At 38.2% G+C, this 17237-nt stretch overlaps 2 protein-coding genes across 3 annotated transcripts in view; one reads left to right on the plus strand and one right to left on the minus strand.

Annotated features, from left to right (window-relative positions):
• On the plus strand, positions 1 to 6638 carry LOC139952782 (uncharacterized). The gene is made up of 2 exons (XM_071951996.1): positions 1 to 199; positions 2531 to 6638. Exon 2 carries the CDS (start codon positions 2563 to 2565, stop codon positions 5416 to 5418), a length of 2856 nt encoding a protein of 951 aa, XP_071808097.1. The 5' UTR covers positions 1 to 199; positions 2531 to 2562; the 3' UTR covers positions 5419 to 6638.
• LOC139952783 (uncharacterized) overlaps positions 5920 to 17237 on the minus strand; it is a 26914-nt gene continuing 15596 nt past the window's right edge. For both annotated transcript variants that reach the window (XM_071951998.1, XM_071951997.1), the window contains 9 exons: positions 16835 to 17018; positions 15848 to 16000; positions 14674 to 14733; positions 13885 to 14032; positions 12243 to 12388; positions 11541 to 11635; positions 11329 to 11407; positions 10049 to 10157; positions 5920 to 9096 (listed from right to left, as the gene is read on the minus strand). In XM_071951998.1, coding sequence (XP_071808099.1) covers positions 9008 to 9096; positions 10049 to 10157; positions 11329 to 11407; positions 11541 to 11635; positions 12243 to 12388; positions 13885 to 14032; positions 14674 to 14733; positions 15848 to 16000; positions 16835 to 17018 — 1063 coding nt within the window. In that variant the 3' untranslated portion in view covers positions 5920 to 9007. The remainder of the gene's footprint in view (positions 9097 to 10048; positions 10158 to 11328; positions 11408 to 11540; positions 11636 to 12242; positions 12389 to 13884; positions 14033 to 14673; positions 14734 to 15847; positions 16001 to 16834; positions 17019 to 17237) is intronic.

The following is a 17237-nucleotide window of genomic DNA, read 5'->3' on the forward strand; positions in this document are numbered from 1 at the left end:
AAGGATTTTTCAGACGGGGTATCTTTCCCAAAATTGCCCGAGACAATCTCTGTTGCCCGAGACAATCTGATGGCCAGACGATGTCTGTAAGCAAAGACGACTTGGGACGTCATGTCATTTTGTTGTGACATTCCATGGAAATGAGGAATCTATTTTTCACCGTCATGATGTAAAGTTACAAGGAATGAATGCAATTTCGGTGAGTTTTAACTGGTATCTTTGAACCATTACACTGGAATTCTGAGGAGGAGCATTACATACTTGAGATCAAGAACGAGAGGCAAATCTTACACTCCACACTTTCTTTCCGAGTTGTCAGTTTTCTTTCACAGAAAAGATGACAACTTGAAGTTATATAGTTATTCTTAAAGGCAGTGGACACTAATTGTCAAAAACTAGCCTTCACAGTTGGTGTATCTCAACATGCATACAATTACAAACCTGTGAAAATTTGAGTTCAATCGGTCATCAACGTTGCGAGATAATAATGAAAGAAGAAAACACCCTTTTCACACGAAGTTGTGTGCGTTTAGATGGTTGATTTCGAGACCTCAAGTTCTAAAACTTGAGGTCTCGAAATCAAATTCGTGGAAAATTACTTCTTTCTCCAAAACTATGGCACTTCAGAGGGAGCTGTTTCTCACAATGTTTTATACCACCAACCTCTCCCCACTTGTCACCAAGAAGGGTTTTATGCTAACTAATTTTGAGTAATTACCAATAGTGTCCACTGCCTTAAGGCAGTGGACACTATTGGTAACTGTCAAAATCCAGTCTTCTCACTTAGTGTATCTCAACATCTACATAAAATAGCAAACTTGTGAAAATTTGAGCTCGATTGGTCGTCGGAGTTGCGTGATAACTATGAAAAAAAAACACCCTTGTGACACGAAGTTGTGTCATGTCAATGCTTGATTTCGAGACCTCAAATTCTAAACTTGAGATCTCGAAATCAAATTCGTGGAAATTTACTTCTTTCCGAAAACTACATCACTCACAGGGAACCGTTTCTCACAAGGTTATATAATATCAACCTCTCCCTATTACTAGTAACCAATTAAGGTTTTATGTATATAATTAATTTGAGTAAATACCAATAGTGTTTACTGCCTTTAATAAAGAGACATGTATTATTATTGTCTTTGGATTTGGCGCTTTGGGCTATTAAAAGGGTTCGTTTGGAAATGAGTATATTGAAGAGCAAATTGTTATAGTCATATATATGCCTTGAAGTTGTGTGGTTTGTGTGAAATTTCATGACAGAACAAGGTCAACTAATTTGCAGAACCAAATAATTTGTTTTCCACAAAATGGCGGATTGTTTTTTTACTGTTTGTGTTACCGTACCAAAAATTACGACACTTCGTATACGAATTAACAGTAGGTGCAAGAACACCCCCTCAAAAGATTAGGAGCAATGACTCAAAACATCACATTTTGAGAAACTTGATGGCAATGCGTCCTTTTAATCACACTTTGTTTGAGTGGCTCATAAGTGTGACCATGTTGTCAGAGTAAAATTTATTTGTTTGCATGTTCAGCCCCATATGTGTCGGGCCGGGTCTGAGGTAATCTGGCAGCATGCTCTATGTTCCTCAGACCCGTTTATCCAGTTGTGGAGACAGGGCATTCAGTCAACACTTCAACCCGCCTCTGGAACCCTCAAGGACACACATGACATATCACGATTCCAACATTCTCTCGAAACCCATCTCTTCAAATTAGCCTTTGAGATATTGAGTGAAATTTTCTTCTTGTTCTTTGACCAGCGCCTTTGAATATTTTACAGATTAAGTGCGCTTTAACAATTATTATATGTTATACTTTTCAAAATGAATACCACGACCATGAAGACACATCACAACAAAATGTGTATATAATTATCCAACTATAACAAAACTTCATGTCTTGCCTAAGGCACCGTGTAAAACGACTGAAAATAACCTTGGGAAGTCTACATTTGTTGTTGATGGAAGAGTAAATTACCAACCATCTTGTATTAGTCAAAAACGTGTTCCAGACAGCTTCTGAACAATTGTGATCAAAGTACAAACTTCGAAACAGTTTACGATTTTATGAAGAGGTTTTTCTGTGCTCAGGTCGGGCATTTTTGATAAGTCTGCAAACTAAATAAGCAACCGGTAATTTGGAGGTCTTTTTGTGCTTCCTTGACTTTGGTATTGCTACATGTATGATCACGAGCAGGCGAAGCTTTCTGTTGTTATACCAATAGGGCCTCATGCACGTGCTATGGTCTTTATTTTGGAGGATTGTGGAGTGTCGTGGCGTAGAATCGGGCATGAGGTCCTTGGAAAAAGAAGGACAATATTTTTTTGTTAGCTCAAGGGCTGACCAACATAACAAAAATGCATGGTTTTATATTATATTTCAGAGATATTAATTCACAATTCTTCAATCTGATTTTTCTTGGAAGGTGCAACATAATAAAAAAAGGTAGGAGGAATATTATCATGCCTTATAATAAAAAATTACTATACAAGTTTTTCACTTAGTAATGTTTTTCTTCCAGGGTTCGTGAAAACGAATTGTCTTTGAAACGCCATGGGAAAGATCGACTATTCGCAGGCCGTCTCTTTCAGCTACAGTTCAGGCAGCTCGGCTGTAGACGAAGGGGAAGATGAAGACCTCATTAAAGAGAGGAAGAGACGGGAAGAATCTGTTCGAAGAGCCAAAATTATCGAAGAAAGAAAGAGAGCAGCCCAGGGAAGAGGTCGCGGGAGAGGTAGAGGTCAAGGAGGTGGACAGAGGAGACCACCACCGTCTGCCGCGGCACAACAACGGCGTCAAGCCAACAGGCCGGAGCCCCTAGAAAACATCGATGAGGGGAGCGAGAGCAGGTTGGCTTCGGCTGCAACGAGCAAGGCACCATCCGCAAGAGGGCGTGGTAGAGGAAGGGGGAGACCTGCTAACAACGCAGGTCCTTCAAGAGTGCAATCTAGACAGTCACTGCGCCCCGTGACGTCACAGTCTCTGAGACCGGAGACATCACAATCCAAACGTCCAATAACTGCTCAGTCTAACCATGCAGAGCCCAAGGAAAAACCGCCACCAGAAGAACCAAAAGTGAAAGAGGAAGAACCGAAGGAGGAAGAACCAAAAAAGGAAGAACAGAAAGAGGAACCTCAAGAACAACCTGCACCAGAACCCCAACCAGTTAAAAAGAAGACATTCGGAGCGGCAGTCAGAGCGAACATTTTCATGCGATCCTTCTTCGGGAAAAAGAAACAAGAAGAGCCTGAACCCGAACCGGAACCCGAGAAGAAAGAAGAAGAAAATGAAGAAGAGGAAAAACCTGAGGAGGATAAAGAAGGCGAAGAGGAGGCAGCTAAACAGGAGGATGAAGAAGAAAAGAAGGACGAAGAACAAGAGGCCCCACCTCCACCCCCTCCACCGCCTAAAAGTCCCTCACCCGAACCAAAGGAACCGGAGGCCGATACAGAACCGAAGAAGGAAGAAGAGGAGGAAAAAACACCGACACCAGTTCCAGAACCGGAACCAAAGCCAGAGTCTCCAGCAATAGTGGAGGAGGAAGGAGCTGAGCGGAAGAGTCTTGTCAGCATCAAGGAGGAAGTCAAAGAAGAGGAAAAGATCAAAACACCTGAACCTCCTCCACAAGATGATGAAATGACCGAGGCAGACAAGGAGAAGGCAAGGGGGATCCTCGGCTCTCTATTCGGCAAACGCAAGACAACGCTAGCACCGGCAGTCCGGGCTTCTCGCACAAGCCTCCAAAGCATCGGCTCGGAATCTCAAGAAGAGAAAGCCAAGAAGGGCTTCTTGAAGGGGCTCTTCGGACGCAAGAAATCAGATGATGATGATGAGTCAATGAGGGCGTCTAGAGTCAGTCTCAACCGGAGTAGGGTGTCACTTCAGCCTTCCTCAGAGACGGGCAACAGTCCTAGGAATGAACCGGTGGTCACTGTCAAGCCACCAACCCCTCAACCACCGGTAGTTAAATCGCCAACGCCCACACCCCCACCACCCCCTCCCGAACCGAAACCAGAAACGTCCACCACCTCAAACCGACCAGTTGTTATCATCAACACAAGTGCAAATGACGGGTCATTCCAGAGGACGCTAATCGAAGCCCTAAGAGGGAACGTCTCAACAACCGACGAACCAGAACATAAACAACCTAAGGAGATACAACCAGAGCAGCCTCAATCACCCCAGCAGCCCCAAGGAGTACCTCCCAACATTGCGTACACCGGACTTTCCCCTCAGGTGGTCCCATATCCGATGTTCCAGCCTCCGCAGCCGTTTTACGGCCAACCCAATCCGTACATGTATCCCCCTCAAATGATGCCGGGCTACGGTGGATACCCGGGCGGCTATCCGGGCGCTTTCCCACAGTTCAATATGTCCATGCCACCGGTTAATAACCCAATGTTTCCCCAACCGCAAAACATGGTCTACCAACAGCAGCAGCCACAACCTGTCCAACAAGCCGTGCCAATCCAACAACAGCAGCCATTAGCTCAACAACGAGCCAATCAGATAAGTTATACTCAACCAACAACAGGCGCGAACTCGTACACCCCACGTGGTCATCAAGTCCAGCAAACAGTCAATAACAATCAACCATTACATATTGTTGAGAAACTTGACGCAGCGTTGGAAGCAGAGAGACGACGCCCGAAAGTTCCCGAAGACGAGTTCGAAGACTCGGATTCCGACGATAATTTTTACAGCGCGGAACAAAGAAGGATCAAGAGGAAAAAGAGGAGGGCAAAGGAAGAGAAAAGGACTGAGAGGGAGAGGCGGCGGCGAGACGAAGACGAGCGAGAACGCGAACGGGAAGTGGAGAGGAAATCTAAACCCCGGACTCCATCTCCACCCCCACCAGACATTGACCTCACCGGGTTGTTGTCATTGATTGAGACGGGGCAGGAGCCACCTGAGCCCGGTAGGGAAGAACCCGCCGAGGACGGTCAAGAATCTCGCCCGGACACCAGTAACACCAACGGCAAAGTACCCCTAACCGAAGAAGACGAACTTAGTCAATTGTTAGCTCAACTCGGCGCAGCACCATCCTCTGGAACACCGGTCCCGAAAAGTGCCAAAAAGAGAAGAAAATCATCCGCGCCTAAAGTGGAACACCGTGAAAATACTCTATCAACAATGCTTCGCGAGGAAGACCAAAAACTCGATCAGTTAAAATACAACTCAAACCGAAGGAAATCCACCACTGACTTCAGGACTAAAAGCAGAGGTGAACAAGAAAAACGCAGTTCAGTGCCGAATTTGGGGCTGTACCCCATGGGGCAGCCAGGGGTCCAATCCCCCGGTCAGTTTTCCGGGATAAATCCGGAACAACCGCGGACCATGTCAGCCGAAAGACTTTTGCACGAGGCTCAGAAAAAACTTATGTCGGTTCAACAATCTCTCCAAACATGATGTAGGCCACTGTATGCACAAAACCTAATGTTATTTACAAAATTTAAATATTGACAAGTCAAACCTTATTTTAATTAAAAAATTTAAATATTTACATGACGTATTACGACTGTGAAAATGTTTACGGAAAACTTTAAAGGTTTCAGTCAGCTTTTAATGCCAATGAATTTGAATGCCAAGCGCAGGTCACATGCTTTGGTTAATTTGTGACCCGTAAAATTGCGCTTTTTGTTTTATTCACTATAGAACACAAGATGCCCAATGGAGAAATTGTTGACAACGCGCAAGTCTTGTAGTGGTCTGCTGTTGACAATCTGATCGAGAAAAAAAAAAAACGAAAAAAAAAACAAACATAATAATTGTGAAAAACGCAATACTTGAAATTAAGTCCCGTGGGATGATTCCAAAGATCTCAACACAAACGAGCGGGAAAATTTTAACCATGGACGATTAATATCTCCTGTGAAAATAAATAAATAAATCCACAAATCACGGTAAAAATTGTAAATGGGCAAATATTTTATTGACCAACTCTTAGCAATTTTGAGAGAAGTCATAAATAAGTACACTGTCCTGAAATTAAAGACAGTGGACACTATTGGTAATTACTAATTACGAGTAATGGGGAGTGGTTTGTGGTATAAAACATTGTGAGAAACAGCTCCCTCTGAAGTGACCTAGTTTTGGAGAAAGGAGTAATTTTCCTCGAACTTGATTTCGAGACCTCAAGTTTAGAACTTGAGGTCTCGAAATCAACCATCTAAACGCACACTACTTCGTGTGACAAGGGTGCTTTTTTCTTTCATAGTTATCTTGCAACTCCGACGACCGATCGAGCTCAAATTTTCACAGGTTTGTTATTTTATGCATATGTTGAGATACACCAAGTGAGAAGACTGATCTTTGACAATTACCAATAGTGTCCACTGTCTTTTAACATAACCATAACCAATAAGGCACCTTCTTAAAGAGTTAAAGGCGCTGGACCGCTACGATTTCCGTAAACAATTTAATACATACATGTACATTTAACATTGTGAACTTATTCCATCTCATGATTGTGACACTTTACCTTAATTAAGTTGACAATAAGTCACGTGCCTTAAGTTTAAAGGCGTACACACCCTCCTACATGTACTTTGCCTAAATTATTTCAAACCAAAAGTTGAATGGAAATTAAGACAAAACTTAAAGGAACGGTACCTTTAAATAAATTTAACTAAATATAAATTCGATATACAAATCTTATTTCATCGGAGGACTATAATGAGTAAATAGTGAAAAAACAAAACCTGCATGGTACACTTTTTTAATGTTAGTTTTACGAACTTCAGAAAATGTATTCTTGGCGGGAACAGGTTAGAGGGGAAACTCAGTGATGAACGATGTTTACATCAGCTGGCAACTGTGTACTGTGTAGATCAATTCACATAAATTTATATTGATATCACATTGCAGATTCAAAACCACAGTGGATGATACTGAATGGTCAAACAGTTGGAGGGTTGACTGTGTACTGTGTTAATGCTTTCACCACATGATACCGTATTGCAAGCGAGCATAGTTTATCATGCAAAACAGCATTGGATGATATTAAATGGTCAGCCAGTAAGTGGGTTGACTGTGTACTGTGTAAATGCATTCAAATCATGATATCATTGCAGCCTGGAATAGTTTATCATTCAAAACCACAGTGGTTAATATTAAAAAGTCAAACGGTAAGAGGGTTGACTGTGCACTGTGTAGATGCATTCACCATAAGGCATGCTGGAACAGTTTATCATTCAAAAACCACAGTGGTTAATATTGAACGGTCAAACAGTAAGAGGGTTGACTGTGTACTGTGTAGATGCGTTCACCATAAGGCAGGCTGGAACACTTTATCATTCAAAAATCACAGTGGTTAATATTGAAAAGTCAAACAGTAAGAGGGTTGACTGTGTACTGTGGTAATGCTTTCACCACATGATTTTATATTGTAGGCTGGTATAGTAATTATCTATTAGGCCTATTCAAAACCACAATGGATGATATTGAATGGTAAGACAGTGGGTGGGAGTCCTATCAAATTAAAACACATTTTCATAGTGAAGCACCAATATGTTCAGTGACATGAAATTATAGCTATACTTCATATAATTTTACTTAATTTGTTTTTGTAAAATATACATTTTAGACAAAAATCTTCCTTTGCTCAAAGACAAAAATATCATTAATAAATACTTATATCATATAATATTATTTGCATAATTTTTAAATTATCCATGACTTTAAACATACTGTGAAACAAAAACTGGAAATATTAGAGAAAGAATTTGAAAACAAGTATAAAGCAAACTAAAATGAGATGGGAATTCTTTTTAAATAAACTACATGTAAGCACCAATATCCAAAGAACTGTGAAAAGATCAATTCTGTCTTTATCTTTTTTCCATCTCAACTCTTCCAAGCATTGTTATTTATTCTGATCAACAAAACCTTTATTATTTAACTCTGAGCTTCTTAAATAGAACAGCCAAATATTATTTCAGTATCTACATAGTGTTGGTGGCTCATGCTGTGTAATAATAAAAATACATATAGGCTAGTGAACCATTCTTGTGTAGCGCATACGTGTATATCACAATCACAGAGAAGTCTCTATGCGCTTTGAGACTTCTCTATGCGCTTTGAGACGATAACAAAAGAGAAGTAAAAGTTAATAGAGATGTATGGACTACAGGCTTAACTAACATCCTGTTGGTGGCTAATTTAAGTATGGAATACAGGCTTCGAATGTCGTCTTTTAATGGCAAAATTAAAAAAAAAGTACTACAATATTTCAAGGGGCACCAGGGCAAAGACCAGGGGCATGGAGGCAATTACCTTTGTGAAGTATCAAACCTGATACTGGACAATTTCAAGGGGCAATAAAAGGCAATGACCAGAGCCATGGAGGCAATTATCTCTGTGAAGTACTATATCATGCCTTGTACTGGAACATTTTATGGGGCAATAAGGCAATGACCAGGGGCATGGAGGCAATTGCCTCTGTGCAGGCAGTATCAGGCCTGGATTTTATAAACATTTTTATGAGGACATCACAAACGTTGCATCTGCGAATAGTCTGTAGAGTATCGCGCATATTTCAACACGTGTCCGTTAAAGTTTGCAATTTTGTTTCCTCAGAAGTTGAAGTAATATGAGCAAGACCAAAATCCCCACAAGACTTGCTCGATCTTTACTCAATGTCTCCTAAATAATACAATTAATTTTTTTTTAATGCTTCATAATTTTTTTTTTTTTAAACTCTGCATCAACTTGACACCACTTTTTAACCTGTTGCTTTTAAGTACCAAGTGGTAATTTAAAGACAATCTTGTCCTTTTTTCTTTAAGTAAAGTATCACTAAGAAAAAAATATATATACACAACATGCACAAGAAGCTCTGTAGGGTGTAGTTTAACATTTACAATGCCCAATAAGTACAACTGATCCACTAGCATGGCAGTGATCAGAGTTGTTAAGATATCATGGCTGCCATGGAAACCATTAAAAAGACACGCATACCTGTGGCCATCTTTCTGGTTACTATGGCAACTAGATTGACTCAACCTGGGATGCAGCTACCGGTGGTATTGTCCACTGCGAAGAAGTACATCGACAGGAGCATGAAGTACACGATGCACAACATCGCTCCTGAAAATTCACAAAATATTCAAATGGAAGTCAGATTGGGGATCTTGTTTTTTTTTTTTAAGAGTTTTTCCTTTAAGGATGCGGGCAGGTAGTTGGAGAACAAATCTCTGGTGTTAGATTTTAGTTGGATTTTTATCGAACGGTATCTCTACGAGAGAAAGTTTTACTCATTTAAAAGCACACAGGTCTCTATATATGTACTAAATACAACCCTTCTGCCAATGTGCCCCACTACTTGAATGTTGTAAAAACAAACTTGCAGTCTTGATGTGATCTAGAAGGTTAAATTGGACAGGAGGCCATGTGTGATTTTGTGTTGTGTGGAAACTTTGATGACCAATTAAGCTCAAATGTACACATTTGATATTGTATGCATATGTTGGGATACACCAAATGAGGATACTGGTCGTTGACAATTACCAAAAAAAGTATACTCTACCCTTAAATATGCACAAGACACTTTTGGTGATTACTCAAAATAATTGTGAGCATAAAAAATTACTTGGTATTAAAACAAGCAATGAAAAGCTGTTAATACACTTTCGGTAAACAGTATTGTCCAATTCCCACACTTCGTGTATCACAACTTATATATAAAATAACAAACCTGTGAAAATTTAGGCTCAATCGGTCATCGGATTCGGGAGAAAATAACGGGAAAACCCACTCTTGTTTCCGCACGTTTCGCCGTGTCATGACATGTGTTTAAAATAAATCCGTAATTCTCGCTATCGAGAATTGATATTGTTTTAATGTTTTCTCAAAAAGTAAAGCATTTCATGGAATAATATTTCAAGAGAAGTCTTTCACCATTACCTTCTGTAAACCCTGTAAATTATTTTTAAATCTGTGAACTTTTTTTTTTTTCTGTACCGAACTAGTGTATAATGGCTTTAAGGGGGACAACATAAAATCACTGAGGGAAAGAAACAAGATGCCTTAACTTACTAACCTTGGAAGTAGTTACTCTTTCCATCAATGAAGATATAATTCATGATAATTGCACTAATTATCACAGACCATATGTGAACATCAGAGAAAATCATGTAGAAATGTAACGGCTGTCGGTAACAAAGAAATAAAAGTCCAATAATCAGATGATGTAATTGTAAGATTCCTTAATAATTTTTTTAATTAACAAAATAAAGTTTTGATGTATACATTGCTTTAATCCTATCCTACATGTATCATTGTTAAGTTTACTGCAGGTGGTTGGTGACAAAAAAATACAATATAAATATATAAGTTACTTTCAATTAGGCCTACTTGCAAATATATTGTTTTAGAAGGCGGTGAAAGAAGGACAACCATGGGCAAGTATACTGTTGATGGTTGGTATAATAAGAAATACAATATTTATACAATAAGTTACTTTCAATTAGGCCTACTGTTTTAGAAGACGATGAAAGAAGGACAACCATGGGCAAGTAAACTGTTGGTGGTTGGTATAATGAGAAATACAATATTGATATAATAAGTTAGTTACAATTAGGCCTACTTGCAAATATATTGTTTAAGAAGACTGTGAAAGGACGATATTTGTCAACATCAATGCAAGGCAAGACGGAAACAGTTTAACAAATTCACTGACAAAGGCCTAATGCCACTTATAATCATTCATTGCTGTATGAAAACAATAATACATTATAAGGCAATAATGAATTTGATACAAAATACTTAGTAAAGAATCAGTTGTGGGTGATCAGTCAAATTAAAGTCAACATAGGATTGGTGTAAGAAATTACGATCACAATAAGAACAAAAAACCTAATACAAAAGAATGAAAACTGTTTTCAAATGTTGAAAAGATAGGGGGTGGCAAGAAAGGGGGACAATGTATAATGAGGAAAATCAACACTGTTTCTTTCAAACTCTCAATCATGTAAGCAACCTTAGGATTTGATTAACAACATAATGTCTTCATACACAAGAATATAAATGATGTTTTTAAAATGAAAACTGAAACCATCTTTATAAAAACAATATTTGATTTTGAATAGATTGGGGGGAAGGGGGGTGTGGCAAGAAAGTTGGACAAGGTGATATGAGGAAAATCAAACACACTGTTGCTTTACAAACTCCCAAGTCAGTAAGTAACTCAGGTTTGGGTAAATATAATCAAATCAAGAACAAAATGACCTCATACACAAGAATACAAATGATGATTTTAAAATGTTTACAAAAACAATCTGTCTGTGTAGATCGTTAGAGAGAAAACAGAGCTGTACTTACATAAATAGCGTCAGCTAATATCAGTATAGGAACCTGTAGAAGGGTGACTTGGACAGCCACTGAGCTCCCAATCTCAATGCTTCAAAGAATAAACAAAACATTATTGCTTTAAGTACCAACATTTTAGGTTCTTTCTAAACAATAAATTCAATGCTTTTCAATTAAATTTATTTAAATTAAAATCATTTGGCTTGAATGACTTCTTTACAAACCTGAGATTGACGTTATTCTTCAAGGCAAACTGAACGCCGTTTACCATCTCTGGGATGTCGGGTACGATGGCAAGAATTGTGACACCAAAGAAAATCTGTGAAAAGACAGATGAACTGTGTTGATTATATGATTCTTTATATGTTTTACCCTGCACTCATTGCTTTCCCTAAGAGTTTTGTGGGAAGAAAATCTAACAAAAATATTCTTTATCACTGATGCAGTTATACATCAACTAAATGAATTGGGTACCTTTTCTAACACAAAACACAACAGATTTACATGAAACTTACACAGTTTGAAGATAATGATAATACAAAGCTTCCCTTAATAAATTAGTTTCTGAGGTGCTGTAGTGTTGGAGAAATAAGTAAAACAATGTCATGAAAATACATTTTTAAAAGCTAAAATAATTTTTCGTCTCATGATAAGTGAGACGAAAATTATTTTCACAACATTGTTTTACTCATTTCTCAAAAACTACAGCTCCTCAGCAACTAATATTTTCAGGGAAGCTTTATACTATCATTATCTTCAAACTGTGTAAGTTTAGTGTAAATCTGTAGACACTGTGTTTTTCGTTCTACAAAAAGTACATAGACCCTTTAAGTTAATGATTCAGGAAATGTCTAAACATTTTTAGGCTTGCCAAAGACACCAACTGCATAGGAGGAATGAGTGAGTTTCCAACATTTAGAACTTACATGTGGAAGGTTGAGACTAATAAGGACTGGTTGGATGTTTTGAACTACGACCTCAGCACACAGTGACATCATCACGACCGCAAATAGTAGGATGACGGCGCTTTTTATACAACCCCAATGCATCGTGGCATGCTCCTGAGAGCTCGCTACAAATAAAATTTCAACAACAAAACAATGTTCTATCTAGTTTTTCTTTCAAAGCAAAAGCAAATACTGCAGTAAAACTTTCAATGACACAGATTTTAAGCATTTGATTATAATTCACACTGAATTGTTTCCAATGATTCATGCACAAATTTGAGGCAACATTAACACATTTCACAAGTTATAAAACACAGAAAAAGTGGAAAAGAATACAGTCTGATATCAGATGAAAACACAAAAATGCAATACAAGTTTTCTAATAATAATATAATAATAAATAATAAAGAATATTTATAGGGCGCCAAAATCCACCAAAATGAGGTGCTCAAGGCGCACAGGAGGGGGAAAATAAGACAGGAAACAGCAAGGAAAATAAGACAAATAGACCAGTTACATATAGGCGAGATTGAACAAAGTGGTTTAAATCAAATAAATATAAATACAAATACACTTAAAAAGTATTTTTGTTTTATGCAAGTTCACCGGCCAAAATAAGGCTAAAAGCCACTCCAGGTAAAGGGCTACAAAGAAGAAAACATAGACATGCAGAAACTCAGTGGAGCTGAAGGTAGGAACTGATATTCCTCTTAAAAGATGGCAGATCATAGGATGAAGGGAAACAAGCACCAGGCAAGGAGTTACAAAGAGAAGCAGTAGGAGGGAAAAAGCTACTGGAGTAGCTCTTTGTTCTACATCTCGGCACAACCACAGTATAAGGGTGAAAACAAGCAGAAAGCAAAGACAAATTTTATAATGAAGAGAAAATACAGATGCAATTTCTTCAAAAACTTTTCTGTTAAGCAATTAGTCATCAGCAATAAACACTGTTTAAAAGAGAAAGAACAGTTATAAAACAATGTGTACAAAAAGTGAACAGCATTAAATAGAAAAATAATCAACTGTCATTTATTAATATATTCAAAAGCAAAAACAGTCAAATACACCAAAAAAATCACTAATATAAATTTAAGTCTTCTTATTAAACTCCATCTGAGAAATCATGTTATTGTTCAATCGTTCCATAAATTCGCACGAATGGTGCGATGGGTACCTTTAAACACTATCACGCCATTTGTGAGAAATAACGGAGCGCTGATAAAGCGCAATAGAACAAGGCCAAAGGTGGAGGTTAAGTCACATATTGCTGTCCATGAACGCACCATTCGTGGTTACAAATTATAAAACAATGTGTACAAAGAGTAAACTGCATAATAAGGAAAAATTACCAACTTTCAATTATTTCTACAACTCAACAGCAAAAACAGTCAACTGCATAAAACAGGCATGATATTTGGTCCTTGGGAAAAAAGTAGGAATATAAAAATATAGGAGGAATATAGAAATATGAAAGTAGAAGTAGAAGTAATACACAATTCAGGCTATTTCATCACATTTTTAAACAAAATTCCCAAGAGCCAACAAATCAGACTTAAGTAGGAAGAACATCATGATAAAAATAAATACCATTTACAAAACATCAATAAAATAAATTTCTTGCCTGGTAAGTGGAGTTGTTCTTGAATGATGTGAGAATGAGTCTTCAAGGTGAAGATGAGACCAACGACATACGCCAAGAGCTGGAAAACTGCACAGATGTACACAAGAGGACGCACTTTGGAGGTGTAGAAACTAGAGTCTGGATCAAACTGGATTAGCGGAAGAACAAAATTCTCGTCAAGACGAGTAACATATTGAGTTCTTATACAGTGATTTATCACACTCGATTGGTGTCTCAAAGCGCTCAGTATTTTTTTCATGCAAGGTATGCAGAGCTATGTTTACAAGATCTTTTCCTTCACACAGCACCTTGTAATGGTTTACAAGGTGCTGTGGCGCAATATAAAGCCAATCAATCCAGGAACACCAGGGCAAACACCTTCGTTTCAGATAAGTGCACTGGGTTCTTTTACCTGCATTATTACACAGCACACAGGACATACAGCTACATGTACATTCAAGTAAATACACTGTTCTGAAACCTTGTGACCACATCGGCTAGTTGAGAGCCAACACTCCTCCTACACATGGTTGTACCAGCAAGTTTACTAGTTCTTGAAAAAGATTCAATATTTTTGTGAATTTCCTAAAATTTCATTTTTGCTTTTACTTTTTTAATGAAATTGATCTAAATAAAATGTTTTTATGGAACAACTATTCTGTATTCTAAAAACTATACTCAATTTAATTTCTTTTGATATTTTACTGAACTTCCGAAAATTTTGCTGTTATTTTTTTTAATGAAATTGAAAACTGAAACACCTTTATTGTACAGGTTGTGGTGGCTTACCGTTTGACTGCATTCACTGCATTGGAGATCATTCCCAGTCGTCATGTTCTGGGTGCAGTTCTAAAATAAAATTAAAAAAATCAGACCTCAAAATAAATTCGATTGCAAGAGCATTTCCTGCCATCTCCCGAGGGCAAACAATGAAAAAGTGCATGCTTGTACACACCGAACACAGCCTCTTTTCCAATGAAAGGTCTTCATTGGTATCAATGCGAGGGCGCTGTTTAATCTAGTGACATCACTCCACACTAAATTTAATGGAAACGGACAAGATTGGAATGCCTGACCAAGCAGCTTTTATTCGGCCCTACAGCCCTCAGTCCTAAAACCTTCCTTTTGGCAAAGAGAGTATAGAAGGATTTGGGAAGGTTTAAGTCGATCAGAGCTGTGTATTAAGAGAGCTGCGACAAGTTGTGATCCAAAGCCATTTTGCGTCAACGAAAATCATGCTGTGAATACAGGGGGCTAGACTAGTCTGCCCATTGGGTTGTGCTCATAGAGCTTTATATATTGACTAGAGCGCTAACATCCCGTTATACACGCACTAAGGTTTTGAAGCCGTGTGGGCGCATCCATGTTTATGTACAAATCAATACAAAAGCTTTTTGTACGGCAATTGTACGGCTATTTGCATGATAGTGCGTTTGTTCTTTTTTTATGTGTCATCAAAGCAAAAAATGCAGCAAATGTGAACGCACAATCTGCTGCTCAGCATCACAAACATGACGCACTGAGTGTCATGTATGTCATGTTTAAAAGGCGCGTATATTTTTTTAAGTGCGCCAATCAAGTCGAACTTACGGTGTTCGTAGCGCGGACCTACGCGATTGGGCAGTCGCGTACGTAAGTGCACATAACGAATATTAAAAAAAAAACGCTGCAATGTGTGTTTTCTTAAAATTAAAATCGTTCCGAATTCACGCAACACATCAAACATGTCTGCGCCTAGGGTGGCTTCAAAACGCAGAGCAAGTTAGCGCTCTAGTCAATATATATAGCTCTATGGTTGTGCTGCATTTGGACTGAAAAAGGTGCCAGCAACCACGTGACCAAAGAATACTGGTCCCTCCATATCGCAAATCTCTCAAGACACGGCTCTGATTCAGAGGTCAAAGGGTCCTTGCCCTCCAAATACACATTAGACTTGCACAGTCTCTCCAGCAGTTACACCTACCTGGCAGACAAAGAGGCCATAGACAGTGTTGAAGACAGACGGGGAGAACATCCCAACAATAGAGATGAAGAGTAGAGTAGAACTGACGGCAGCAGACTTCAGATTGAACTTCTGCACACTGTGCTTGATACCACCCACAACCATGCTAAGTCCCTAAATCACAGTAAGCAGAAATCATTATCACAATCTGTGCATCACATTAGCCCGGATTTATATTTAGTTTCTTTTATTTCATTCCTCAAGTAGATTAAAAAGACATTAATGCACACTGGTAAAAACCTTAAAAGATAAAGCAAAGAGCAATTAAAATACAGAGGAAGGAAAGAGAAAAAGATAGAGATCGAAGGACTACCTAAAAGAAACTCTGGCAAGAGTTGGTTCAGCTCTCCAGCTGGTTCTAAAGAAAACATAATAAATTGAGCTATAAAAATATGTAAATATACAAACAGCAATAACTTGTTTTATAAAAGCGCATAAAAATACACATACAAGAAAAGTTAAAACGTAAATAATTATAACAGTAGTGAAAAAATAACACAGCGAGTCCATAAATCCTGTAAGCATAAAACATTGCTTACCAGAAACAGGTTACCAGCCAACGTTCCATAAAATTTACAATGTTGCAACTGGTGCCCAACCTTTATTTAAATACTGTCAGGCGTCACACAAACAGTACAATCAAAGAAATAACACAAGCCTGTGGATAACCAAAAAGCAAAAATAATCATTATCTAAAGGCGATCCAGACAAAGACACCCTACAAAGGTATATACAAAACCACAAGAGAAAACACAACATAAAAAGTTAAAATAACAATTAAAATCCAGAAATTCAAGAATATTGCACAAAATCCGCTTGACCAAGGTCCTCAAATGAACCATAACAGAAGAATTAGACAAATGATAGTAAACTAATAAGGTAGAATATATGTTTTTCACCCTTAAAAATGGTCAAATAAATTACTGGAACAAAAACAAAAAAACTTACCGGAATAAAAAGCATGGTGACCAGGAGTGTTCCGACCAACGCTGACTTGACCAGAGTATTGTAACAGATCTTGGTGTCATCTTTCATCTTGACTAGCATGGAGACGTAAAGAATCAGCTCAACAATAGATCCAAACGTTGCGTTCAGAACGGCACCGACTGCATTGGAACTCTGGGCCGATATGCTGTGGAGAAGTCACAAGAGAAAAAATACCAGGGCCAAATTTCATCGAGTTGTTAAAGCCATTGGACACTTTCGGAACAGAACAAAAATTAAAAGTCCACAGATTTACAAATAACTAACAGGGTAATGGTGAAAGATTTCTCTTGAAATATTATTTCATGAAATGCTTTACTTTTTGAGAAAACATTAAAACAATATCAATTCTTGATATCAATTTACG

Source organism: Asterias amurensis, chromosome 21, assembly GCF_032118995.1.
Source record: "Asterias amurensis chromosome 21, ASM3211899v1".
Taxonomy (NCBI): Eukaryota; Metazoa; Echinodermata; class Asteroidea; order Forcipulatida; family Asteriidae; genus Asterias; species Asterias amurensis.